General features: G+C 46.5%; 1 protein-coding gene across 1 annotated transcript in view; it reads right to left on the bottom strand.

Moving 5' to 3' along the window:
* CAPN1 (calpain 1) overlaps window positions 1-26,694 on the bottom strand; it is a 356,218-nt gene that overhangs the window by 221,935 nt on the left and 107,589 nt on the right. The window contains exon 2 of the mRNA XM_086938029.1: window positions 24,066-24,370. Coding sequence (XP_086794155.1) covers window positions 24,066-24,332 — 267 coding nt within the window. The 5' untranslated portion in view covers window positions 24,333-24,370. The remainder of the gene's footprint in view (window positions 1-24,065; window positions 24,371-26,694) is intronic.

Below are 26,694 nucleotides of genomic sequence, written 5' to 3'. Positions count from 1 at the left end.
TGAAAGTGCAGGCGGGTAGCCGCCTACACTGTGAAATATGGAGCAGCTTAGAAGCAGTTACTAAGCATTTCACTTGAATGCGATGCAACCAGTGCAACGCAACTTCACACCTGCCCTGTGTGCAGCACATTCAGCATAACAGGGCGCTCTTTCCCTGTTTGGGAGGGGTTTTGTAGGTCACCAGGGAAGCCTATATGGTTCCGCATCTGTAACAATCCATATCAGAGGGAGGGGTTGCAAAATCGAATTGCAGATCGACCACCTTGCACGGTCAGTGAATTCCCTCTGCCCACATGCAATGGATAGAACAGTCTCATTGAACATCAATGTGCTAAACTCACCCAATAAGAGAGAAAAAGACTGTCAGTCCATGGGGAAGCAGTAACATTTTACAGCCCTACAAGTCAAACACTTTAGAAGGCACTGTGAGCTTCACCTCAAGCATAAACAATACCCAAAACATACTGGTCATCAACGCAAAGTAAACATAATGGCGTGACACTTCCATATTTCGCTGGATTTGGTGATTATGGCCTGCAAAAAGATAAGGGATTTCATGATTGCAAGTCGAATTCAGAACAGTTGCATAACGATAGTATTTATGCCCCCAATGTTGGACAGGACAAGATCTTAATAACCCCCCTCACACCTTGGCAGGATTTGCTGCAGGGACAGAATTATAACGGAGACGGGGCGGTAGGAAAAGAGCCTTAAACAACAGTGAGGACCCTAGGTCTGCTTGATCCTAGGAAAAACTTCACACAGATCAGAGGGACTCTAATGTTTTCCCTCATACTCACCAGACATCTTCAAGAATTGACTATGTATTGGTGAGCAATGCATTAATAGCGCTCATACATGACACCAAAATATGACCAAAAGTGATCTCAGACCATGCACTGAACTCACCAGGACCTGAAACTGCCAGACCTTGCTAGAAGGACGGTGGTTATTGCATCCATTACTCCTTTGAGACACAGCCTTGAGAGCGGACATTCAGTCCCTCACATAGGAAAACTTTTGTTTTTTCAAGGTCAAACAGTACTATTTGACACATTACATATCCATACAATAATGATGATAAAGCAAACAGTGAGTCTGTAAATTAGCAGGTTATGACATACCGCCTTATTACCAAAGTTACTTATAGGAAAACTTACAGTTGAACACCACTATTAAAGGGGGGCACTTATGTCACGGAGACACTTTCAATGCAGTCATACAGGGACTATGACCAACCTCAAGAAATACAGCAGAAAGAAAACGGCCTTCTAGGGGATCCAGTTGCAGCAGAACAGGTGCAGAGGTTGACCCTACCCCACTTATACCCTCATACACTGATCCCATCTCAGATGAGCAAACTTAACATGATGGATTTGAACAAAGCAGAACCGGCAATTCTCCCCCTTAGAAAGACCTCATAACATAAGTGCGATAAAGTGTAGCCCCACCTAGTTAGGCAGTTGCAACAAAACCCTGAGAATGGTTAAGTGGATAAGATACAACTCCGTGAGGGCTGGGCCCTTCTTTCAAAAGGGGAGAAAATGGAGGCCCTTTCGATGCATCATGCCTCCTTATAGCCCCCCAACCCTCTTTCGGATGAAGACCAAACCTCTAATACATTATATGCATTATTTCCCGGTCTAACTCCAGATCAGAGGGAAACCCTTCAGGCCCGATAAAGAAAATCAGAAGAACTGGCAGCTATTAAATCCATCGCGCTAAACAAAGCTCCAGGCCCAGATGGCTTACAGGAAACTTTTATAAGATCTTTGCTAACTCCCAAGCTCCATACAGGACAACTCTTTTTAATCAAGTTGCAAAGGAAGGCAAAGTGACCTCCTCGATGTACCCGGCTAATATCTCCCCGATCCCAAAGCCAGTCAAAAACTGGAAACTCCTTGCTTGACATACACCAACTGCACTGCTCAACGTTGAAGACAAACTATGTACAAAGATTTTTGCAATTCGAGTGCTTCTCAACGTTGCTGCTAAACTATATATATATGCTTTGTATCCCCATTACTTTTTTACGTTCAGCACTGAGCCATTTCCAGCACATTAGGAGGTTACCCAAATGCAAAATACCTTTATTTGCAGATGATTTCCTGTAGGCTCTTACGCACCAGATATGTGCATCCCACAACTTCAATTCCAATTGCCGGATATGGAGAAAGCCATTGGCTTTAAGATAAACATGATGAAATCAGAGATTCTGAACCGGACACTGCCCCAGGGAAGGTGACTGTATTAAAATTCCAGATCACCTCCAATTGGGCTACTTGATCTGTTAGAAATTTGGGATTAAACATTAGAGCTAAAACTAACTACCACCACCTATTACATCCCTCTGTGAGGACTTTAGAGATGATCACCTTTATTTCTTTCATGGCTAGGTGGAATAAATACCATAATAATGAATCTATTAATTAGAATTATAGATATTTTCAAGCCCTCTCCATCTTGGCATGATGTGAATTCTGAACAATGCTTAAATTATGCTAAAAGATGTTAAAATATATCTGGCAGGGAAATTAGGCCAGGATTGCTTGCAGATTTCTGTGTCCAACCAAGCCTATTTCTACCAGACATTAGGACATCTTATAGGGCAACAATGCTACATGCTCTACTGGAGAGGTCTCTTAGGGAGGCAGACAAGCTGTGGCCAAACACGGTTCCGGCTGTAGTAGGCCAAACTATATGGGACTAGGCGTGGAAACTCAAGTGAGATCAACCCCAAACACCTAAATTAGCGCCCGTACGAGTACCACCCGAACAGTCTGGGACATACTAACCACAAGCTTGAGCCGAACCCAATTTCTCTCGCACATAACCCCATCCGTGACAACCTCTGTTTTACACCAGTGTTACACCCAGTTCCCTTCAATAAGTGGAAAATATATCAGTCTTAGATATGTTCCACAGGCATACCGTTGTGACCCTTGAAATATGCAAACAAGTTTTCCAACGTGATGAAACACCCAAATGCGCCAATGTGAGGAAAGTGGTTACCTGTGACCCAACACCCACTACAACATTTTGGAACTCAAGACAGGGCTCAAAATGGAAGTTTACTACCCTGTAAAACAACACAGGGGCCTACCCCACTGCCCACAATTGCTAATTATAGCCTGCAATGAAACGGGATCTTGAGCAGCGAGGTGAAGTAGCCCTAATGGCCAAGTCTATGGCCTTTACATTAAGCCACTCTAGGCCGAGATCTTAGCAGCCATGAAAATTATTTTGGGATACCCATCCGCTCAGACACTGGATTTGTCCTTCTGGACTTCAAATCATCTCTCTTGGAACTCCAAACAAAGGAAGATTATCTCCTAATGTGTAATTAGTAGTTGGCGGCAAACACTGCCCCCAGACCCCATGTTGGGGAAAAAAGATTCTCTGCTCATCTCACATCACCACTTGGGACTGTAATGTCATGGCAATGGAAAGACTCCAGATCCATGTCTGGTCAAAAGAATGACTTTAAATTACTTTGAGCCATCTATTGAACTACTTGTCAATGTACCTCCCAACCCTTTCATGCCCTCCTAGACTGCAGCCCCTAAACTTCTTCACTTAGTGACTGCAGATTGAGGCGGTCCGCTACCGAGACCAGAAATACCCCATTGATATGGAGTGTTTACTTCAAATGTTTGCTTAAGCGACATATTTGCTTATGAGGAGAAATGTTATATTTTATGCTGGTTGACGTGGCTGTTGGGGCTTTGAGGGAGGAGAGAGTGTTGGAAGGGGAAGAGGAAGAAGAGGAATGTAAAAACTATAGACATCTGGCGAATATCAGTCTCAGAAACAGTATTTTCTCATGGATACCTTTATCCTTGTATTTGCTGACGTCCATTTTTATGGTGCAAATATGAAAACAAATTAAGGAAGGAAATAATAAAATGATAAAATAAAAGGATTATAAAAACGAACCGGTCTGGCCTGGTTGGCCTATTGCCTTTATCAATGCTTTTTGCTGATTCTGTTCCAAATAGATAAATGAATTAAATAAATAAAAGGTGCGAAGACGAGGCAGCGCCATTCTCTAGGTACGCATTTGCGATGAAGTATGTGCGCATGACTCACTGCGTAGGAAATAAAGCGAGTGTCATTCTTATTTACTGATCCAAGATGGAGGACACCATTTGAATTGATAAATAAAAAATAAAAAAATGTGCACTACAAAAGCAAGTTTTGTACTGTAGAACAGCACAGCACAGAATGTCAGGCCATCAGACACTCTAAAATATTAAAAAGAATGAAAAAAATGTTGAGAACCTCAAGGAGTTTAGAGAGCAACAGAGGAGTGGGCGGGGAAGCAGTTGAGGGAAGCAATGGGGAGTGGGCAAGGAAGAAATGGAGGCACTCGAGGCTGGGCCAGAGGAGGCCCAAAAAAAGCTATAAGAAAAAGGAAAGGTGAGGAAAGCAAAAGGACAAACCTGGGGGGAAGTGATAAGGGAGCAACACAGACCATGTGGGTGTGTATGTTTATGGGAGGGAAGGAGCACACAAGGGAGAGAGCTAGAAAACACACACACTCTAATGGAGTGCTGAAAGAAAAAGAAAAAAGTAGTTCCCCAAATGAGAACAGTAGAAAAGATGCATGTCAGACAATCAAAAGGATGGTAAAAAAGACGCATGTCAGACAATCAAAAGGATGGTAAATAAGCTACGCTCAAGGGGAGGGACAAAAACAAAAATAGAAATCAAACTATCGAAAAATAAGCAAGCAAATACGACTTGCAATAAAGCCAACCAATAGTAAGGAATGGGTGGGCTATAAAACCCACTATAGGTCCACAAAAGGCCTTCACCTACAGACAGTTAAAATGTGTCTGGCAGGAGAGACCTAAAAAGGTGTGCAGGTGGCCTATTGTCTAGGACAGAAATGGCCCAGAAAAACACCATAGAATAATCAAGAATTCTGCTTTGAACATGCATTGAATCTTGGGATGTGGGTAGATGTGAAAAACATTGCTGGCATAAAGCCTTGCTGAGTGCGGCTCTTCAGAGGTAGTGACAGGGCTGAGAAACATAAGCTCTCACACTGTCCACGGGAATCTTGATGAGGTTAAGCAGTGGGCAGAGGCTTCTTGGATGCAGGACTTAGGCCTTGGCTACGTAAGGCAGATTATCTTCTCCCAGAGCAGTCTACCGCTATAATCCTTAAGAGGCAACAACAACAACGTGTCTTCTTGAATCCAAGGAGTACAATCCTTGGCACTGACAAGGAGAAAGCCAAAGACGCGGTTTCCATTTCCAACCCTGCTCTCCATAGGTGTGCAGAGCTCCCTGGAGTAAAGAGTGGACATGGGGTAGGTGTAAAGGAATAGCTCATTCCCAATACTGAAGAACTCTGCCTGGAACCATCAACCCACTCACACCTTAGCCACCAACTTTGTTGGGGTGAAGAGGAGAAAAGCATGACAAACTAAATTTTCCTTCCAGATGTGAAGCAGATCCAGGGCAAACAGCAGCCTTGTTCGTTTTGTCTCTCCCAATCAGAGAAGAGCATTTGATACAAAGGATGAGCCAGTAGCCAAACTCTTTTTATATAGGGTGAAGTCTTAACCATGAATGTGGCCACCAGGCGTTTCCCTCGTCAGGCCACAGTCTGATCCTGTGGAACTCGCTTGAACAAGGCCCGGCCTTCCTGCTCTTCTCACCTGGATGTGAATTCAAGCTACACAAGCTAGCACTCCACAGGAAGTGGGAAATAGAGTAGCACAAAGGGGTAGAGGAGAATTTGGGAAGAATGCAGCACTGAATACTACTAAGACATAAGGAGCTCCCTACAACCTAAGGAGCTACAGGCAACGAAAGGGGGCATCAGCCCAGCACATTCCGAACAAAAATAAAGCCCGGCCATGACATACTACACAGATTTACACGTCAGATATGGAGCAATTTACCCACTTGGGTGCAGGTAAAAAGGCTTGTACCCCACCACTAAATTCAGTCTCCACCAAACATTAGTAGAGTTGTGGCAAAGTCTGGGGGGCAGAAGCTAGCCATGTTAAAAGGGGTGCCACTATTTTGCGGACCCCAACCACCCACTAGAGTTTAGCACTTTGTAGGACAACAAATTCGAAATCACTGCAGCCCACTTGTGCAGGAGACCTCAGTCATGAGTCCTATAACAAAACTACTTACCTGGTCAGCACACTGATAAGACAAAGAAGAGGATGTGGTATGGGCAAAGCACCAGGGAGTTTGGAGCCTACACTGAGGCACCTATGAGAGAGGAGGACAGAGATTTATTTGTGGTTGTATTTAATACTACTCTAGGAACGTGAATTAACTGGTGGAGGTAGGACTGCACAGGGCTGCCAACTCTGGTCTTGCTGAATATTTATTTTTCCATTACAGTCCATCCCATCTCCCCTTCCCTCTACAACAAATATGGACTTCTTAGGTACAAACAAGAAACTTACTCTAATGAGGGTTTTGGTGACCCTCTATATTCATAGCACTTGCCTGCAGTATTCCAGAGTGTCCAGTTAGAGCTCAAAGCACCACAGAAGCCCAGGGAAAGGCAAACAATCCTACGTAAGAGCAGACAAGAAAGACAGGAGAAAAGAAACAACCCCAGAAGAAGTCAGACGATTCGCAAAGAAAGGCAGAGCTCAGTTACAATGACATCACTCGATCATTGGCCAACCAGGGACAGTGAAAAAATCCACAGAAGGTCACTGCTTCTTAAGGTCAAGAGGTCAGCCGTGGTCTACACCACCTGCTGTGTCCATCGCAGCAAATAGGAATTGTCCACATTGTCTGCCGCAAAGTCCTGCCAGAGTCCTTCAGAATGCCATTGATGTGTGTTAGGTCTGGGACTGGCTAAGCAGCACAGCTGTCTGCGACACCTAATGTTACCAATTCTTTAAATTATACATACAGTGGGTTTTTGCCCGGTCCAGAAAACTCACTCTCTCTCACCTCAGTTATTGGCTATTTCGAGTAATATTACGCCTCCTATTGAGTGCTTGCATTTGCAATACATATGGGACTATTTTATAATTCAAAAGTACCCTGAATCATCACACATTAATACCTTTATGTATCAGTACATTCACCCCTAGACAAACAATGGGTGAAAGCCTTTGGTACATCAGGCCTCATATTCTTGACCTGATAAGAGGCATTATATACAGAAAGCAATGGGGTTGCTTTGTTTTTTGTCACTGTAGCAAGGTTTTTTCATGTTTCAGACAGGACTCTAACTGCATGCCAGAGTTACTGGCTTTGCTAATGCATGTTTATTTTTGTACTAGTATAGTGCATGTCACATTGAGGGGAGGGGATCAAGAAGGTTCATTCAGCTCGCGATAAGAGGGGACTGGGGAGGGACTTCTAGACCACAATTTAAATGATCATAAACCTTTATGCAAAATATCCGAGGCTGGACAACTCAGTGCGGTGACCAGCTACGAAGACCATGATCACAATAAATACAGTAAAATGACCTGCAGACCTGCTCAAAGTGGGCAGCTTATTGAAAACCATAAACTGCAGGTCTGCCTCTCACATCTCTTCATCCATCACACTACTAAGCACTGCGTCCCATAAGATGATAACTGTACCTTGGAGGTAATTATGCAGAGCTTGAAAACACTACCAACATAGGATCAAAAACACAAAGATAACACACTTCCACCTACACACTCTGCCTACATGGACAGCAAATTATTCCAAGTAGATGCTTCAGTGCCTCAGATACAAGTAATAAGCACTATAAAATCAGTTGAAACAATGCAGTCTGTGGCTGATTGGTAGTGCATCAGGCTTCAGCGGCGAGGTCACAGGGTACAGGGCAGACTCCTTAGTGCATACAAGCGCAGGCATTAATCTGGGCCGGACAGCTGCAGACAACAGGCACAGCACAGCTCTTTGATGACTGCAAAGCTCAGCGACTGAGTTATAGTGAGCAGTGCTTTGAAACCGCCTGCTGCTGTCCGGTTACCTGTCTCAAAACATCTAGTTTTGCCCAGCTTGAGAATATATGTAGGTGGTACTTATATCTCAGTAAGCTGGCCGAAGAGCTGTAAAGGCTCAAAAGGTAAAGATACAGTCAGTGAGAGACAGAACAGAGCCACAGCACAAGACTGGTGTGTGCCTGCTCCAAAACGAGCCGGATCGCACATTCTGTGATCTTTTAAGTATAAACAGGTCTTCTTTTTGGAGAAGCTTTATAAATTTAATTTGTGGAAGTCTGGAATAAACCTGAAGGCCTCCAAACATGTCTTCGTGCTTCTGGGCTGCGCCTCTTTAAGAGGCCATGAATTTTAGACCTACATTTGGCAAATTTGTTTCTCTACTGCAGGAGTTGAAACTCTCAAATCAAGAAACTGCTGTTAATGTTAACAAAGTTAGTTGTATCCTTGCTATCCGCATGAGACAGGTGAAAGGCGAAGGTGGTCTTGTAGGAATCCAAACCCACAATCTGCATGCGGTACACAGATCTGTGCAGCTAGTGAAGCCTCTGGGTGTCTATGGAGGACTGGGACTTGCTATTTCAGGTGACAAGTAGATCTGTGCAGCGGGGCCGTGAAAACACCAGATGCAGGCAGCAGCCCTGCAGCCACATTCGAAGGAAAGAAACTACGCCGTGGACTCTCCTGGACTTCTTTACTTTTTCTTTTGTCCTGGCCGCCATTTTGCTGCTGCTCTCGGATGCTTTTCTCTGGAACCTGACCCGCCATCTTGCCCATTCCTTCGTCCTTTAACCCTTTTCCCTCGCTTCCCCCTTGGCGATCCTCAAATGTTTCGTCCCTTTTCCCTTTTCTGATTTGCCTTTTCTCCATACCCGTGTATCCCTCCCACCCTCCCTTGGTGCTGTGACTGCATCCCCCTCCCACCCGACTTAATGGAACTCTGCTTTTCTGTTTATAGAGATAACTCTAATCACTATTATATGCAGTAGACCTTTGTACTCTCTACCATTCCTATGTGACTCTTAGAGTATATCCATTTGTATCTCTTCTTTGAGTGACTTTACTATTTGTACATCTGCAATTTTTCTTTCTGTGTGTATCTCTTCCTTGTGTGACTTTACATCTTGTACATTTGCAATGTTTTCTGTTTGTATCTTTTATGTAAGGCATGTAATCCTTAGTCCTTATGTTTTGCAACTGGTTCTTATGTAAAGCCCTCTGACACCTTCGGGTAAAGTTTGCACTATATAAAATCGTATGAAATAAAAAATAATAAAAAATGCGGTACACAGATCTGTGCAGCTACTGAAGCCTCTGAGTGTCTATGGAGGACTGGGACTTGCTATTTCAGGTTACAAGTAGATCTGTGCAGCAGCCAGATGAACGTGACTTCCATGTAGGGCGGTCACCTCCCTCTAACTCACTGTTTCCAACCATAGACATTTGTGTGATAGCCTAATGCATTCTGGATGCTGTTGTCTTGTATTGCTTCCATTGCACTAGTTAGACCAACACACCTGAAATCAAAGATTTGTAGGTGAAAGATTCAGAACTAGACACAGTGTGTCTAATCACATGGAGTGGGGTGGTCACTCTACTTCGAAGGTACTTCCAAGGTAAACTAGTTGTTTCATTAGGCACAGCCACAACGGGAGGGAAAATATCGTGGAGAAGCCACCTATCAATGGATATATCGCTCGGTCTCTTTCTCTTTCTGTCCTTTTCTACCCACGCTCTTTCCGTCTTCATCCCTCTCTCACCCTTCTTTCGCCCCCATTTACCTACTCTCATATTAACACACTGATGTATTTTACTGGGACAGGACATGGCCAACGCCATCATAGGTGCACACATGTCTGTGCAGATGATGCATTACTCCAGGTACTTCTAACTCTGGCTTAGAAAAGTGGAACCTACAGGTACCATATACATAAGTGGAGTAGGTGCGTAAAGCCAAGATGTCACCATACTAGGCTGGAACATGAAACCTTCAGGTTATCAGTCTCTACAGGAGGTGCATTAACTCACAATCCAACATAACTGCCGGTGGAATCTGTAAGCTACAGGTCATACACAGAGGCCTGAAGTAGAGGTTCAACCACACCCATGGCTTATCTAACAAGGTTTGAAACCTACAACCCGCAGGGCACACATTTTTCTCCGGCATTTGCTAACTCGCCGATATATAATTAACTTACTGTAAGCTGCTTTTATGATAAATACAAGTTTATATGCATCTGAAAGCAAAGATTACACAAACGGCTGTCAGGAGATATTCACCGTGCCGAACAAGGGTCATCTTAGCAGGGAAGGGACGCAGATGGGGCTGGGGCGCGACAGATCTGATTTCTCCCCGTACAGGTCAAATCATGAGAGGCCTGAGTGCACCAACACAGATTATCCACACCTATTTGTATATTACTGTTTTCGAAGACTAGAAGTATTGACATGCAAAGACAGACACGGCATAGCTACGCTAATAATGTTAGGCCTGGGGCAATCCAGCAGCTCGGGGCAGGAAGACAGTTGGCATTGAGGCTGGGAGGAGGGGGAAATGGGAAGCTGGTCTGTAGGGAAGCATCAGCGTTGAAGGCAGGGGCGTAGCTTGGTCAGGAACACTGGTGGGTGCGAGCTTTAGATTATCCAACATTCGCGCTGGCATATCATGGTAATAAAAATATGAGAAGCAGCACGTGAGAGGGGCTTAAGGACCAGTGGAAAGGGAAAAAAGTGCAGATTGTGAGGGGATACTTAAAACACAGGGGAGGGAGAAGAGAGAGAGAGAGGGGGGGGAGAAGAGAGAGGGAGAGAGGGGGGGAGAAGAGAGAGAGAGAGAGAGGGGGGGAGAAGAGAGAGAGAGAGAGAGGGGGGGAGAAGAGAGAGAGGGGGGAGAAGAGAGAGAGAGAGAGAGAGGGGGATAAGAGAGAGAGGGGGAGAAGAGAGAGAGAGGGGGGAGGGGAGAGAGGGGGAGAGGGAGAGGAGGGAGAAGAGGGAGGGAGAAGAGGGAGGGGGAGAGGGAGAGGGAGATGGAGAGGGAGAGCAAATCCCAGGTGAAATATGGGAGTCACCTTACCAATCATGTACTAAAACCTCCTGTACTCAACTATTTATTTAAAAAATACATTTATAAGGGGGATGTAACAACCCCTGTGAAACATCCGCTCCATAGATAGTCTTTCGGCCTTTAGGGAAGCCATTAAAACGCATCTTTTCCCCCCTCCATAACTCCCTTCCTCTTCTGCTTACAGGCTAGGGCTATGGTTTTCTAGCGCCGGGACGCCTCATTGCTGGGGCAGCTGTTTTGCGCTTTACCAAAACAATACAATACAATACAATGCCCCTGATTGAAGGGGGAAGAGCGGAACTGCAAGCGGAGAGAGACAGATTGTGGGCACTGAAGGCAACTCTTATTGGTGTTTTCCCACCAAATAGCGAGCTCATATGCACAAAAAGATATAAACTAGCATGCAAGCTCAGAAAACCTGGCAACTGCATTAAATAATCTGCTTTTCAGGCCCACCCTCCATCATCTTCCAGCCCCGCCCATTAGTCCACTCCTCAGTCAACCCCAACTCACAAAGTTCAGGGAGCACCTCATTCATTTTAAGTAAGGCGAGGGAATGAATGAGCGAAGAAGTGAGAGTGGCAACAGGGAACAGATAAGAAGGTCAATGCAAGTGCTGCTCGATTCCTTTCTCTGGTCGAATCTCTTGACAAGTTAAGTAAGTTATCACTTGGGGTACCATTTACTGAATGAAAAAGCAATGTAAAGTTCACCACATGTTAAATCATGGTTCATTTAACCATACCTGAACTATTGCTGAGACACATGTTTGCCCGTCACGGAGATAACTTTTAACCGGGTATTCCTTTAATTGTGTAGCAAACTAGCCTGCAAAGTCGCCCAAACACTTTCCAGAGCCCACCACTATATGACTGCACAGCATGGGAATCTAGAATAGGTGCACGCTGCAAAAGCTTCTTTGCAAACAGAAAAAAACAAATAACCATTGTTCATAGAAAAATAAGTCTACAAAAAACAAAATCAAGGACTATGGTGCTTTTTGTAACATCAGTTTGACACTTCAAATGTACACAAATCCTACGCCTCAGGTTTACAGGATAGTGAGCATGTGACATGCTAAAACAAAGAATACATGTGGTAATTATGCAAACGTAAAGTGCTCATCCGCTAAACGCCAGCCTTTTTCTCAGAGTAACATGAAGTTTATGTTACTCTGATATGACGCTAAAACAACTCAGTCAAAGAAATACACCAGGACTCTCAAAGACCAGCAATACAGCAAAACAACTGCTGGTCACTCCGGGCCCGATTCACAAAGGTATACTGAGACTTGAAGCCTAAGTTTATACCTGAAGTCCAAGGGCCCAATTCACACAGGTAAACTTAGACTTCAGCTGCAAGTTTGCCTTAGACTTCAGGTCAAAAGTTAGACTTCAGGTCTGGGTTTACCTTTGTGAACCATGCACTAATTAATGTGTCCCAATCCCTCATTTCTTGTGCCTGCTCCTGTATCTGAAGCATACTGCTTGGTACATACATTTTCTTCTACAGAGCATTCTTTAATCTGAATCACTGCCATTTCCTTCTAATAAGATCAGGTAACTGAGTCAACAGGGGTGGGGGCAGTGTCTCACCCAGGATCACACACTTAAGCCAACTGAAGGAAGTCAGGATTCACACAGATATCCTGATATTGATGTCTGCAACTTACTCCACTACTACATTTGCACAAGTGTAGAGGTCCAAAGTGCTGCTGAATGCCTGGGTTGTCGAATAACACACACCTTGATTGCACCTACTGCCTCTGTCTTTCACCACCCTACACTTACGGACTCATTATCTCACTCTTACAGGTTCCTTTTCATTCCTGCTGGTTCCCTTAGGCTCTGCTTCACTACACTTGCCTAACTATATCCTCCCCCTTTTACAGGCTTTCGCCCTGGGTCGAAGTCAGATGCTGAAAAAGAAGTTATTGTCCCCAAAAACAAATACAGGTGCCCACCACTAGCAACAATTAAGCACTGACTTTTCCCCTTGAACACATCTCTCCTTTCCATTCTTCTCACATTTCTTGACATGGGCAAGTTGGAAGGATGAAAATGTTAGTGCAAGTAAAGTTTGATTTTGTTAGATTAAAATTGTAGTCCATTACATAGATATCCACTTTAAAGACGTACATTCTTTATTCTCAGGTTCTTTGTGAAATACAGAGTTATTTTTAGTAACTCTTTAGCTCGGTCTTCAGAATTATACATAACAATTTTCTTTTTTTTACCAATATCAGAGTTTGTTTAGCATGTGACGGACACCATGCTCCACCAGAAACATTACTGAGTACCCTAACTGCTAAAGTGATGGTCAACGACTCTATTTAGAGTTGGTGGCCCACCATGTGTCTCACAGCAAAGCCGCCGCAGGTGGAAACTTTAGACCAATAACCTCACAGACATCAGTCCATTGGCTTAGGGACCCGAGGCCTGATTTAGTGCGGACGTTCCAAAGTACTACTTTTTTCTTTACAGCACTGCCACAAAAAGCATGGAATTTCCAAACAGAAAAAATTAAAATGAACCCTACACCTTAGGAGGAAACTCAGAGTTTTAGGGTCAATAGGTAAGCAGGCAGAGATCTCTAATCTAGCAGGCTGCAGTCCACCAGAGGGAAGCTAAGTGAAATGGAATTCTGCCTACCTAAACCTAAATGCAAAAAGAACAATTGATGGACAGAATGCAGAACAATGTCATACATTCACCCCAGTACAGAGATCTGGGCCTAAATCTATCATTTTTTCCCCACCATGCCATTCCAGTTTGAACCCAGCCATATGCAAATCAATCTTGACCCTGTGCCCAATGGGAACAGTCCAACCCGAGCTGCCAGGCCTGGTCCTCCCTGGACTGGAATCAAGCATCCTAGGACTGGTTTCAGGGTTTCACCCCTCATCAGCCATGATAGCTAGACTTCAGTGGTATGGAGAGCACGGGCCCATGAGGCACAGGGTCAAGACTGATTTGCATATTGCTGTATCTGAACTGGGGTGGCGAATTAAGGTAAAGAACGAGGATGGATTCAACTCAGATCTGTGACTGGAGGCAAGTGTCTGAAAAGTTTCAGCGCTCCGTCCATCATCTCCTTGTGTTTGCTTTACCTAAACCTAAATGACTCTTATAGTTGTCAAATGGGCTTTTAGACATACTTTTTGACTGCTTAAAAAGTTTTCCGGGAGAGAGAAAAATACCAACTACACCTACATATGGTAGGCTTACTTACCACATACACAACATGTGCACATGCATGCTTAGTGACAGAGAAACTGAGTCTGACCAAGCTTTTCCTTATAAGAGAAAAATATACCTTATTGAAAGCTAGTTGACGCCTTTCTTGCATGAAGTTTGTTTGTTTTATAATTAATCATTCACTCCTGCATCCCCAATGCCAGAACTAGTCCTTGTATCTTGTCTGGTACAAAATGATAACTGCTGGTGAAAGGTGCTTGCAAACCATGTTTAGCACTATACAATGCACATTATTCAAAACATTTATCTACAAGGGAGGCTATTTAGTGCAGTCTGTAATGGACAGTATCTTATTCCGAGTCATAAGGAAGGGGGAAAGTGATTTTTCTTAAAAGGTGATGCCACTGAAGTCAATAGAAGGAATCAATTATTTTGGAGAGTAGGAATCGTTTGCCAGGTGGGTGCCCCCTATAAAGCCTATGAGAGGCATTTGGCTTGCCTTGTTGAGATGGTAAACATTATTACAAGTGGGAAGACGCTCTCTAAATAAGGACATGCTGAGAGTTATGCTGCTGGAGATATGGCACTGCTATGAGTAACCTGGCCAGGAGCGGCCATAGGCATGTGCAAGCTGTGCACCTGCAAAGGGCCGCCAAACCCCAGGGGCTGCGAAGCCAATATATATCCTTAATATAATAATCCCCTCTGAGGATGGATACATATTTGCGTGGCGGCCCCTGGCAGGGATTTGGCGGCCTCCGGCTCTGTTCCACTTCTAAACACCCTGACCGTCTCCCCCCCCCCACTCCCTCCCTCTTCACTTGCCTCCGCGCCTGCATTCCTCCGGGTTCCCAATTGGCTTCTTTTTTTCCCTACCCACTGCTGGCTTGCTGGTACCGGCGTATATAAGCCACAGCCACCGCCATCCTTTCATTCCCTGTTACTTTTGCGTAAAAGCAACTATAACCTTTTCCTCTCCTGGTGTAAATGTAAATGTAAATGTACAGGAATTTATATAGCGCAAATCACCAACCGGTCTCTAAGCGCTTGCTTAGGGAACCCGTCCTGGTATTCCCCTGTGAGATAACCCCGGCAGGGTATCAGCGAGGTGAAAGCCAGGCATCCCGCCGCGAGGGGCCGTTGTGGAGATTAAGCAAGCTATTGCCCAGAGTCACAGAGTGGGAACCCGTGAATCGAGTAGGCACCGGAGCGAGAATTGTCGAGTCCATGGACATTTTAGGACTCAAGACCCCGCCGAGCCGGGAATTGAACCCTGGTCCCGGGCTGACCTCTGCTTCCAGGTCGGCCTCCTCTAACCAGTGAGCCACACTTCTCAGATGTTAGTCATCTTACAAGTTGATCTATAGTTTTTATAAAGTACTGGTGTTAGCGCAATAGTCATAGTTATTATCTGGTAGGATAGGGGGCACACGACATTCGTGTACCCATTGCAAGCAAAATGAAGAGAATTAGAGTACAGCAATCTGGTTATTCAAAACGAAAGAGAAAGGCAGCTCAGCAGGCTTTCGTAGCATCACAGGAAGGAGAAAGCCGCAGGTACTGGTCATCTAACTCCTTTTCTGGACGTTTTATTAAAACAACTTCCTGAGCTCCGGGGGTCTCCGCCCCACCCGCACCCCCTCTTCCGGGGCCCCTAACTACGCTCCCTGCCCAGGGCCGCCATGAACCTAGAGCCGCCCCGGACCTGGTCAGCCATACTGATTGTAATTCCACCAACGTTATATATGCTATCTGGTCACCATGCTCGAAGATATTTATTGGACAAAGCTCAAAAGATGGTGGCCCAGATGTATGAAGCCTTTTAGCATTTCTTAATGGGCCAATTCGCTATTTTGGCCCATAAAGAAATGCTAAATGGCCTTTACAGGGCAAAAACCGGTTGCAATTTGCGATTTCTACCCTATAGAAATCGCAATTTGCAACCGAGATTTAGGAATTGTAAATAGGGATTACCAATATGTGATTCCTAAAGCACATATACGTAGCATTTCCTAAATGCGGATCAGGCGTTTAGGCAATCACCAACGATTTCAAGTTGATGGTAACCATGTGCAAAATAAAAAAATGCATTTTGTATTGTGACCTGAAGCACACACATGATCCTAGGGCATATGTGAACTTGCATGTGCACTAGGGAATTCGGGGTGCCTCCTTGGGGGCCTTAAGCCCAGAGGCACCTATGGCTTTGTATTTCTTAAATTACGATTTCCTATTAGGAAATCGCAACTTAGGAAATGCAAACCATTTCCTATTCCACCCATCGGCATTCCGCCCACGGCATTTCCTATTTGCGATTCCCTAATAGCGAACCTTAGTACATCTGGCCCTAGGTCTTGCAATTTACATCATAATAGCCAGAGTGGGTGTGCCACTGCAAACGTCCTTTTTGTTCCACCATCGCATTGATCACAACCACAAACAAATAGATATATGCCAACAGGTTACTGACCCTAAAACACAAACAGGAATGATGACAGCTTGAGGAAACTCTTGCAAAGAGAACGCAGGTGAATAAACTTTATGGACCCCATTGACCACACCAGAGAAGCCATAACAGTCCATTCATTTGGTTCAGGCCAACAACTCTGATTTCATTTCTTAGTGCTTGTCACCAATATTACGGTTGAAAGCATTTGCCTTATGTTTTATTTTTTCATTTTTCATTGCCATGCCCAATGTTCCTTTAGCTCTTATATTCCTGTTCTGTATGGCTCTGGCAGAGAGTCAATCGCGTGAATACCTGGATTCAAAACCAATAACTGACCGCTATGCAGTAGCAACAGTTGTCAACAAAAGCTGTTACCCACTGTTACTATGCCATAAAATAATTTCATGCTGCCCCAGCTGGGTTCTCAAAAAGCCTGCCAGAGTAGTTCTGGAAAGTGCGGAGAGCAGCTGCAATAGCAGATCGAAGGAAAGGGACAGAGAATGGTAATGGTGGGTGGCAGGAGACAATGTATTCTTTTATTTGGGACAGTGAGAGAGGCCCTGTGTTATGTAAGGCATCCCATTGCGCCTCTGCATAACAGTTGAAAGCAAAGGCAGTTGATTTTTGGGGCCGTACATAACAAAATTATAGATGGATAAGCACCAGTTACTTCTTGTGTAACAATACATCTGTAAGAGACATTAGTTAGCGATAGATTCCTTACCTTAGAATAATCCCCAGGCGTCAAGACTGGATCCGGAAAGTTTTGTTTAGCAGTACCGCTGCGCGTCGGTAGGTGGCGTCGTGTAGCTCCGTGTTCATCACTGGCGTTGTGAGTGCCAAGATGACGTCACGGAGACTACTTAGGCGCCACCCATGCGCGCGGACGTCAGTTCTGACCACGACTTTCCGCGCCGAAACGCAGAGCCATGCCAGATAGTGACCATTGCTGCATAAAACTAGGGCCCTAAGAGAGGATGACCTTAACCCTAGTAATCAGTACGCAGAATGGGGAGGATGGGTGGGGCGGTAAGGAATCCATCACTAACTAATGTCTCTTACAGATATATCGTTACACAAGTAGTAACTTGTGCATCTGAAAGAGACACGTTAGTGATAGATTCCTTACCTTAGAATAGATACCCTAGTAATACCAACCCCGGTGGAGGGTCTGCGAACAGGATTACACCAGAAAGTCATGAAGAACAGAACGGCCAAAGAAGCCATCTCTCCGGACTTGACTGTCAAGGCAGTAATGCTTGGTAAACGTGTGCAGCAAGGCCCAAGTAGCTGCCTGACAAATGTCCGGCAAGGGAACGCCGCGTTCCAAGGCAGTAGTGGCTGCTGTTGCCCTGGTAAAATGGGCATGCAGCCCCACAGGAGGCTCCTTCTTGGCCAAGGAATAACATGCTTTGATGCGCAGAAGACCCACCGAGAAATGGTCAGTTTGTGCACCGCCCAACCTTTTTTGGCGCCCACGTAGCCAACAAAGAGCTGATCATCCACCCAGAACTGTTGTGTATGCTGCAGATAGAAAGCAAGCGCACGTTTTGGTCCAGACGGTGGAGCCTCACCTCTTCCCTGGAAGGATGCGGAGGCGGAAAGAAGGTGGGCAAAGTGATGGTCTGCCCGATGTGGAAGGGTGTGCCAACCTTTGGCAAGAAAGAAGGACGGGTCCTTAAAACCACCTCGTCCGGATGAATAGAAAGGAAAGGAGGTTTAGAATAAAGAGCCTGGAGCTCACTCACTCTTCTGGCAGAGGTGATAGCTGCCAGGAAAGCAGTCTTTAGCGTAAGAAGACGTAAAGGACAGTTATGAAGAGGCTCAAAGGGAGCACACATCAGAAAAGTCAAGACAAAGAGAAGGCTGATCAGGAAGCCTCAGGAAGGGGAAATGGCAGAAAGATAGCCTTTGATAGTACCCAGAGCAGAGCCCTGCTGGGCCAAGGATAGGAGAAACAGAAGAACCTCAGAAAGAGGGACCAAAAGGGGATCCACCCACGCCACAAATTTGTTCCATCGGCAGGCGTATACCATTTTAGTGGAGGGACGCCTGGCTGCCAGAATGACATTACAGATGTCGGGAGGAAGGTCGAGAGCTGGCAACTGTCGCCGCTCAATCTCCACGCATGGAGGTGGAGGCTGGACAGGTTCAGATGGAGGACCGTTCCCTGCTGCTGCGACCGAAGATCCTCCCGAAGAGGCAGACTGATCGGGGATCGATGCTCATGCTGAATAGCTCGGGATACCATACTCTTCGAGCCCAGTCCAGAGCCACAAGAATAACTTGGGCCCGGTTGCGCCGGATCTTCTTCAGCACTCTGGGCAGAAGTGGTATAGGTGGAAAAGCGTTCAGTAGACTGCAGCTCCACTCGAGACGAAAAGCGTCTCCGAGCGAGTGCTGCCTTGGAAATTCCAACGCGCAGAACTGATGACACTGCACAATCGCTTTGGTGGTGAATCGATCTAATCAAGGGTCTCCCCACTGCAGAAAGAGACATTGCGCCACGTCCGAGTTCAGACGCCATTTGGGATTGATCAAGCACCAGCAGCTGAGTTTGTCCACCCTGGCGGTCAGAGAACCTGCCAGGTGTCGAACCACCAAGGTAATGCCTTGATGTTCCAGCCATGTCTAGAGGGGCAGAGCCTCCTGACATAGGGTCCAGGACCCCCCCCCCCCTCCTTGTTTGTTGCAATACCACATGGCGGTGGTGTTGTCCGTGAACACATGTGCCTTCAGTGCAAGTCGGATTGCCCGCAACTCCAGAAGGTTGATATGGAGCCGGGACTCCGCCGGAGACCAGAGGCCTCTGATCTCTGCCTTTCCCAAGTGGCCTCCCCATCCCAGGAGGGACGCATCCGTCACCAGGGTGTGCTCCGGTTGGGGAAGGGAGAGGGTTCTGCCATTGAACCAATCGCAATTCGTGAGCCACCACTGCAGATGACGCACAGTGCCCTCCGAGATCTAGACATGATCGGACAGGTTGCACTGATGCTGTGCCCACTGGAACTTCAGGTCCCACTGCACAGCCCGCATATGCCATCTGGCACCTTGCACCAACAGGATGCAGGAGGCCATCAAGCCCAAGAGCCGGAGGGTAACCCTTACTGAAACCCGGGATAGAGGCAGAGAGATCAGAATCATAGCCTGAATATCCGGGACTCGCTGCTCGGGAGGATAAACCCGAAACAGTGTGGAATCCAGAACCGCCCCGATGAAGGGGAGCTTCTGAGAGGGACTCAGGTGCGACTTCCGCACATTGATGGAGTACCCCAGCAAATGCCGGAGGTCTGCTGTAGTCTGGAGGTAGGTGACGACTGCCTGGGCGAGCCTGCCTTCAACAGCCAGTCATCGAGGTAGGGGAAGACTGACACCCCTAACTTGCGCAGATGAGCAGCGACCACCGTCATCACCTTCATGAACACCAGAGAGGCACTGTTAAGGCCGAAGGTGAGCACGGCAAACTGAAAATGCTCCTGGCCTACCGTGAACAGCAGGTAGCACCATAGGGTCAGTAGGACAGAGATGTGAAAATATGCGTCCTGCAAGTCCAACGCCACCATCCAGTCTCCAGGGTCCAGGGCAGCCAGGACCTGAGCCAGAGTCAGCATCTTGAACTTCTCCTTCCGGAGGAAGCGATTGACGTCCCGGAGGTCCAAGATGAGGTGCAGGCCCCCCTTGTCCTTCTTGGGGACCAGAAAGTAGTGGGAACAACTGCCACGTCCTACTCCCGGCCCAGGAATGCACTTGATGGCCCCCTTGGCCAGGAGGGCCGAGAATTCCTGACGGAGAAGAGTCAAATGATCCCCCGACATGCGGTGGTACTGAGGTGGCATGGCCTGAGGAGAGGACAGAAAGGGGAGTGCGTAATCTTGGCTGATTATCTGCAGTACCCACTTGTCTGCTGTAATGTCGCACTAGTGGTGGAGGTGGTGGCAGAGCCTACCACCCACTGGCGTGAGGTGCTCCCTGAAGTTCAGATTAGGATTGCTTAGAGGCGGAAGCAGCGGGGGTGGAAGTGGACTGATTCGCGCGCTGGTTACCAGACCCGCCCCTGCGGAATCCAAGGCTGTGCTGAGGCTGGTTCTGCACAGGCTTGCTGGAAGAGCGCGCCTGTGTGCCCCTACCCTGGCCACGAAACGAACAAATCCCCGGCGTGGCAGGGTTCTTTGTAGATGCTTGGGCCGGACTGGGAACCAAAACCGGCCCTGGCAAAGTGCTCGGCCGCCCCCCCCCCCCCAACCCCCCCCGGGGGTTGGGGGTGCAACCGAGCTCTTTGCAAGGGCCGGTTTTTGGCCGATTTTGTTACAGGGGCGGTTTTGCGCCCGGGAACAAAAAGCGGCCGCCACGGGTCACCGGCCCCCACCATTGTGGCCCAACGGGGGATTGCCCGGTGCCCGCAACAGCCAGTCCGGCCCTGTGGACGCTCCAGGGCATTGGGAGCTTTATCGCCAAAGAGGCAGGAGCCATCAAAGGGCATGTCCATGAGCGAGGTCTGGACATCGGGTGAGAACCCAGTGGAACGCAACCAGGGGTGGCGCAGCAACGCCACAGTCGTGGAAATTGCCCTGCCTTATGAATCAGCGGTGTCCAAACCACACCTGATGGCAAACTTCGCCGCATCCTTGCCTTCGCAATCGCTTGGTAAAGGACAGCCTGGACCTCCTCCGAACACAGAGGCAAGACCTCAGCTACCGAAACCCACACTGCATAGGAGTAACGGCCCAATAAGCAGGCAGTGTTAACCGACCACAGCCCCAAGCTGGCTGAGGAGAACAACCTCTTGCCAAACAGGCCTAGCCTTTTATTTCGCTTATCCGGCGGAGCCATGGGAAAGGCACTCTGCGACGTCGAGGCCTGAATGACCAGGCTCTAAGGCGTGGGGTGAGTGGTCAAGAAGGCGAGGTCACCAGGTGCGGGGCAATGACGCCTGGTGAGGTTTTTATCCACCGGCGCCCGCGAAGCCGGTCGCAACCAAGTGCCCAAGAGGACTTCGGTGAGATCCACATTGAAAGGGAGCAGCGGCTTTGACGACTTAGACGCCGTCTGGAGCACCTCCGTAAGGAGGTTAGTCTTAAGGGCCACCGTAGGGAGGTCGATATGGAGAGCCTCCGACCCCCGATGCAGCACCAGGGTATAGGAAGCGCCCTCCTCCATAGTAGGCGGAGGAGAGGCAAACCCTGGGTCAGAAGACACACAAAGCTTGCCCGTATCTGAAGGTCATCCACCCAATCCTGCTCGGAGTCACATTGCCGGGCAAGGGGGTCCTCGGACCTGTCCCAGTCCTTGTCTGGCTCCGGAGTAGAGGGAGCCGGCTGCGGCATCAGGGACGGAGCCGGAGGGTGGCAGAGCGGCGTCTCAAACAGTAGTCAAAAAATTACTGAGGTACGTGCTCAATCTGGATCTGCGCTTTCGGCGTGGAAAAAGAAAGAACTGATGTCAGCGCGCATGGGTGGTGCCTAAGTAGCGTCCGTGACGCAGAGCCGGGCATCCCTAAGTGCACCAGGAGACAAGAGGGTACGTGCTCAATCTGGATCTGCGCTTTCGGCGTGGAAAAAGAAAGAACTGATGTCAGCGCGCATGGGTGGTGCCTAAGTAGCGTCCGTGACGCAGAACCGGGCATCCCTAAGTGCACCAGGAGACAAGAGGGGGAGACAAAAAGTCTCAAACAGTAGTCAAAAAATTACTGAGGTACGTGCTCAATCTGGATCTGCGCTTTCGGCGTGAAAAAGAAAGAACTGATGTCAGCGCGCATGAGGTACGTGCTCAATCTGGATCTGCGCTTTCGGCGTGGAAAAAGAAAGAACTGATGTCACCAACATGTCTCTTTCAGATAGTGAATTACTGGAATGTTTTTCACCTCCGGGTTCTAAGTGACGCCACAGACAAGGAGCGAATCGCTCTTGTTGTGTATTTCATGTCACTCAGAACCCCCGTGAAGAAATACCTCCCAGTAGTTCACTGTTCTCAGTCTCAATCTAAAAATCTATATTACTGTTGTGCACTTGCATAAGGTTTCTATACCATGGTTCCAGCTCGATTACTTGGATACAATGATTATCTACAGTAATTAATTCCTGCTGCTCGAGTTACACTAGGAGGCCCTTCCCCAGCCCCTTTAACTGTCTGGAGTCTCCCCTCCTCTTCCCCCAGCAGTTTGTTTTTAAAATGATGGTCTTTTATCCATACCTGTGGCTTATAAAGACCACATATGGCAATCAGAATTGTTAAATAATTCTCTCCTTTTCCTCCACCGTAGAATGGTTTCCTGCAAATGTGAATTATTTCTACATATTTTTCCCCTGCTTTTGGTGTTCCAGCTTCCAGACGCTGCCCTATTTACCCCACTCTGGCAGAGACTGAAGGTTTCACCCAGCTGCTCATCTCTCCTTTCTGCCAGGTGAACGCCTTCCTCGATATCCAGAGATCCGCTTGCCTCACTGTTTTTATAATGCTAATTCTTAGGCTCTATCATATTGTGACCTTTTAAGATACCATAGAATTCTTGTGACCTCGAGATTGGTGTGGTAAGCCGCGCCTCCAATTGACTTGTTTTGAAGAATGCCCCATTCTGCCTTTGGTGGCCGATTACTCACTTTTTGTTTTTTTTGTTTGTTTTAGATTTGAGGTAGCTCAGATTGGTCGTGGTAAGGCCTGCCTAAACCTCAGAGATGACTCACTAGCCTAACCCAGAGAGATGACTCATTGGCTCTCTGGTACTTCTTCAATTCTACTTTTTCCAAGACCTTTAAGTGACACTTCAAGGGCATCCCGCAATTTGCTTATTGCAAGTTATGCTATTGAATGCATCAACAGGGCTCTCCTACAATTCAATTGTTTAATTGCCCCATCAAACCTCTATTATGTTATTTTTTTTAGGGCTGTGAATCCTAAATTATTGATCAACACCGTCCTGATGATGACCCATCATGTAGGACTCCCGGATTGAAACATTCATAATCATCCCAAATGGCCGGTCTCTTGATCAGTGTTTACCAACTCACCAGCGACCTCATTAAAAAAATCTACATATAGTCTCCTGAGACACAGAATAGTTAGCACCAATTTTTTTATTCCTTACCCATACCTTTGCACATTAGATACCTCAGCACTGCACAGTCTCCACTTTTTACCTTGTCACTTATGCCACCTGGTACCACGTTCTGCATTAAATATTAGTTAATTAATTATTGTGAGTCTGTTTACTTTTAGTCACTTGATGCATACTTACTTCTCGAGGCACAAATCATTTGCCCTCTTGAATGCCAATGCTGTATGAATTAAACTGAAGAAACTTCTGTTCTGCTCATAGCCAGGTCCCTAGGGTCACTGGACAGCCCCCTTTATATCGCCAGTCAGAGCCAAGAAAAGGAGTACTGACAGATAAGGTTTTTAATTATATTATATGCTGCTTTACTTACCGATGGCCGCACCCACTTCACACCGTAGGTTTTAGAGGAGTTGGGGCCAAGCTCGTTGAAGCCCAAAGAGTAGGCCGAGGCGGGAAAGGTGTCGTCTTTGAAGAGGGTTCCATTCTGCAAGCACTCCTGTCGAATGCGGTCATAGTCCTGGCCCAGGAACTTGATGGCCTTCTCGTTCTGCCCTAGGCCCAATTCTTTGTCCCGCTGTTTCTGCACCTGAGCTGAAACACCCGTTGCATACACTGCACATATCACTTCCTCTTCCATCCTCGTCGGGAGAGCAGCAGAGACTCAAACTAGCAAAACTAATGGGGAGAAAGAGAGAAGAAAAGATAGGAGTTCAAGTGTTCCAGATCAGTCACACATAGGTTTGCAATTCCAATACTCCTATCCATACAAACATGTGTTAATGCCCCGATCATGAATCCCAGTGCACTACATTATCCCAGTGCAGACACCCAAATACGATTCTGTCATGGCACCTCAATTCTGAACTGCAGTACCCTGCACTAAGCCATGTGCCACAACCTGTGTATCATTCTGCCAATGACCCCCAATCCTGGCCCTCAGCATCCCCCGCTATTCTATTACAGACACTTGCAGAGAGCTCTGATAATGTATTTTCCACATGACCAACACACAGCTTTATACATAGAATAAGCATTAAATCCTTGCTCCAGCTTTTATGTTAAAATAATAGTTGGAAGTCTGGAAAATGTGTAGAAAAACTGTCTCTAATTTTATTTATCACAGCATACTTGTGACATCATCCGCATCCTGTAAAAAGAAAATGACATACCTACTTTACAGTAATACATTAGTAAAGTTCAGTTGTGAGTAAGAAAGCACCCATCTCTTGTCTTCAGCTGAAGCAGATGTTGCTTTAATATGTGCTCAAATCTTGTGAAACTGTTCACAGGTCTGAGATGTTTCGAGGTATATAGCCTGATTTTCGCCCTGGCAACTTTTTATGATCCGCTTCCGAATTTAGAAAAGTGCTATTTGGGATAATCCAAATTTCAGCCAGAGCAGAAAAGCAGGGGTGTGTAACTCATTGGTAGAGAGGGAGAAGAATCTGATGGGTATTTTAGAATTTCTCTTTTATTTTTTTCCAACCTAGGCACGGAACTCTGTGTTGGATCTAGTAATTCATGGTTAGGCTCTCATAGCAGATAAAATATTTTTGCCTTAGACCATAATTGATAAAGATGGTTCTGTTTTTTGTCAGTTGTAGTGTCTGAAAATATTTTATGGGGACACTTGAATACGTGGGCACATTGTATTGTAATCTGGATATCAGAACCATCGGCATTAGTAATTTATACTTTTGAATGTTAAAGAGCAGATTTTAGAACCAGCCTATGAATAGTAAAAGGCAGATTTCAAGGGGGCCTATGATTGGGTGTCAAATGATTGCTGAGCTTCGCAGGGAACAACCACATTCTATGGCATTTTCAATGGTGCGGGCAAGGGGCCTATCTGGGAAGGCCAGTGCATATCTTGTTAAATAGTCGGTTATGTATTTATAATCAATGGCTGACTGTTTAGACAAAATGTAGTTCATTCTCATCACGTTAAAGGTTTCCAAAAGACAGTCAGTCACTTTGGCCAACTCGATGGATTGAAGTTCAGGTCAAAAAGAAACTTTGCAATGTTGTGTGTAGCTGACAATGCAGTACTCGCTCTTAAATCGGGTGAACCAGGGGTAACATATAGCATCTAGAGGAGAGAGGATAGGGCAGAGTCCTAGGGCAAACAACTGTCTAGTGCAACAGGATCAGGAGTACTCGCCTAGTTTGATCTGCTACCCAAGCTCATTTAGGAAGTATCTAAACCCATCATAAGCGTTCCATAAGATGTTTAAAAAAAAATCTGATTTAAAAGTGTCTCATTGTCCACAGTAGCAAGGAGGTCGTCTCCATATTGCTCTCCCTTGCAAATTATTTCTGGAATTCCACAACTTGTTGGGAGACCTAATACGACCCAACTCCCAACTCCTGTAGGCAGATAGCGCTCTTAAAATTGTAGCGCCATCAGAGCACGGCGGCCTTGGGAACCCCTATCTTCGAATTTTTCTACATAGCTGCCCAATTACAATGGCTCTTCCACCGGCTGGTCAATGGCTCTCTGAAGGAGATGTGTACGATGGGCCCCCACTTAGTTGAGCTGGGCTTCTAACACTCAGAGCTGAGGACTTGGCCCCCTGGCTGCCATACCATTCTTCTCGGAGTGGCCCTTTCGTTGCTGTATTGCTTTGCTGGAGATCACGGACCACTTAAATCCTAAGCACCAGTGATACCTCTGCTCGGTCTCTCGACACACTTGACTGTGGGGGATCTATTCAATAACAGTAAATTTCTCTCTCGTTATATTCCTTGGTGGATCAAATCCTCATACACACTTTGCTTCCGAGGGCACCCTAGAGACATTTGGGATATATAAAACACAGGGCTGGCTACCCACCAAGGTAATTCAAGCCGTCCACATCTTGAGCAGCGGTCGTCGGCAGATTAGCTGGCTAACTAGTGCCACATTGCCCAAATGGCCATTAACTGCAACCCCCGTGGAACACATGGAAAACTGATTTTGGTAGACACTTAAATGAGAGGGAGTGGGATAAAGTGCTGAG

This window comes from Lissotriton vulgaris, chromosome 9, assembly GCF_964263255.1.
Source record: "Lissotriton vulgaris chromosome 9, aLisVul1.2, whole genome shotgun sequence".
NCBI classification, from domain to species: Eukaryota; Metazoa; Chordata; class Amphibia; order Caudata; family Salamandridae; genus Lissotriton; species Lissotriton vulgaris.
The sequence above is the reverse complement of the archived record's forward strand: the minus strand, read 5'-3'. Positions and strand labels throughout refer to the sequence as shown.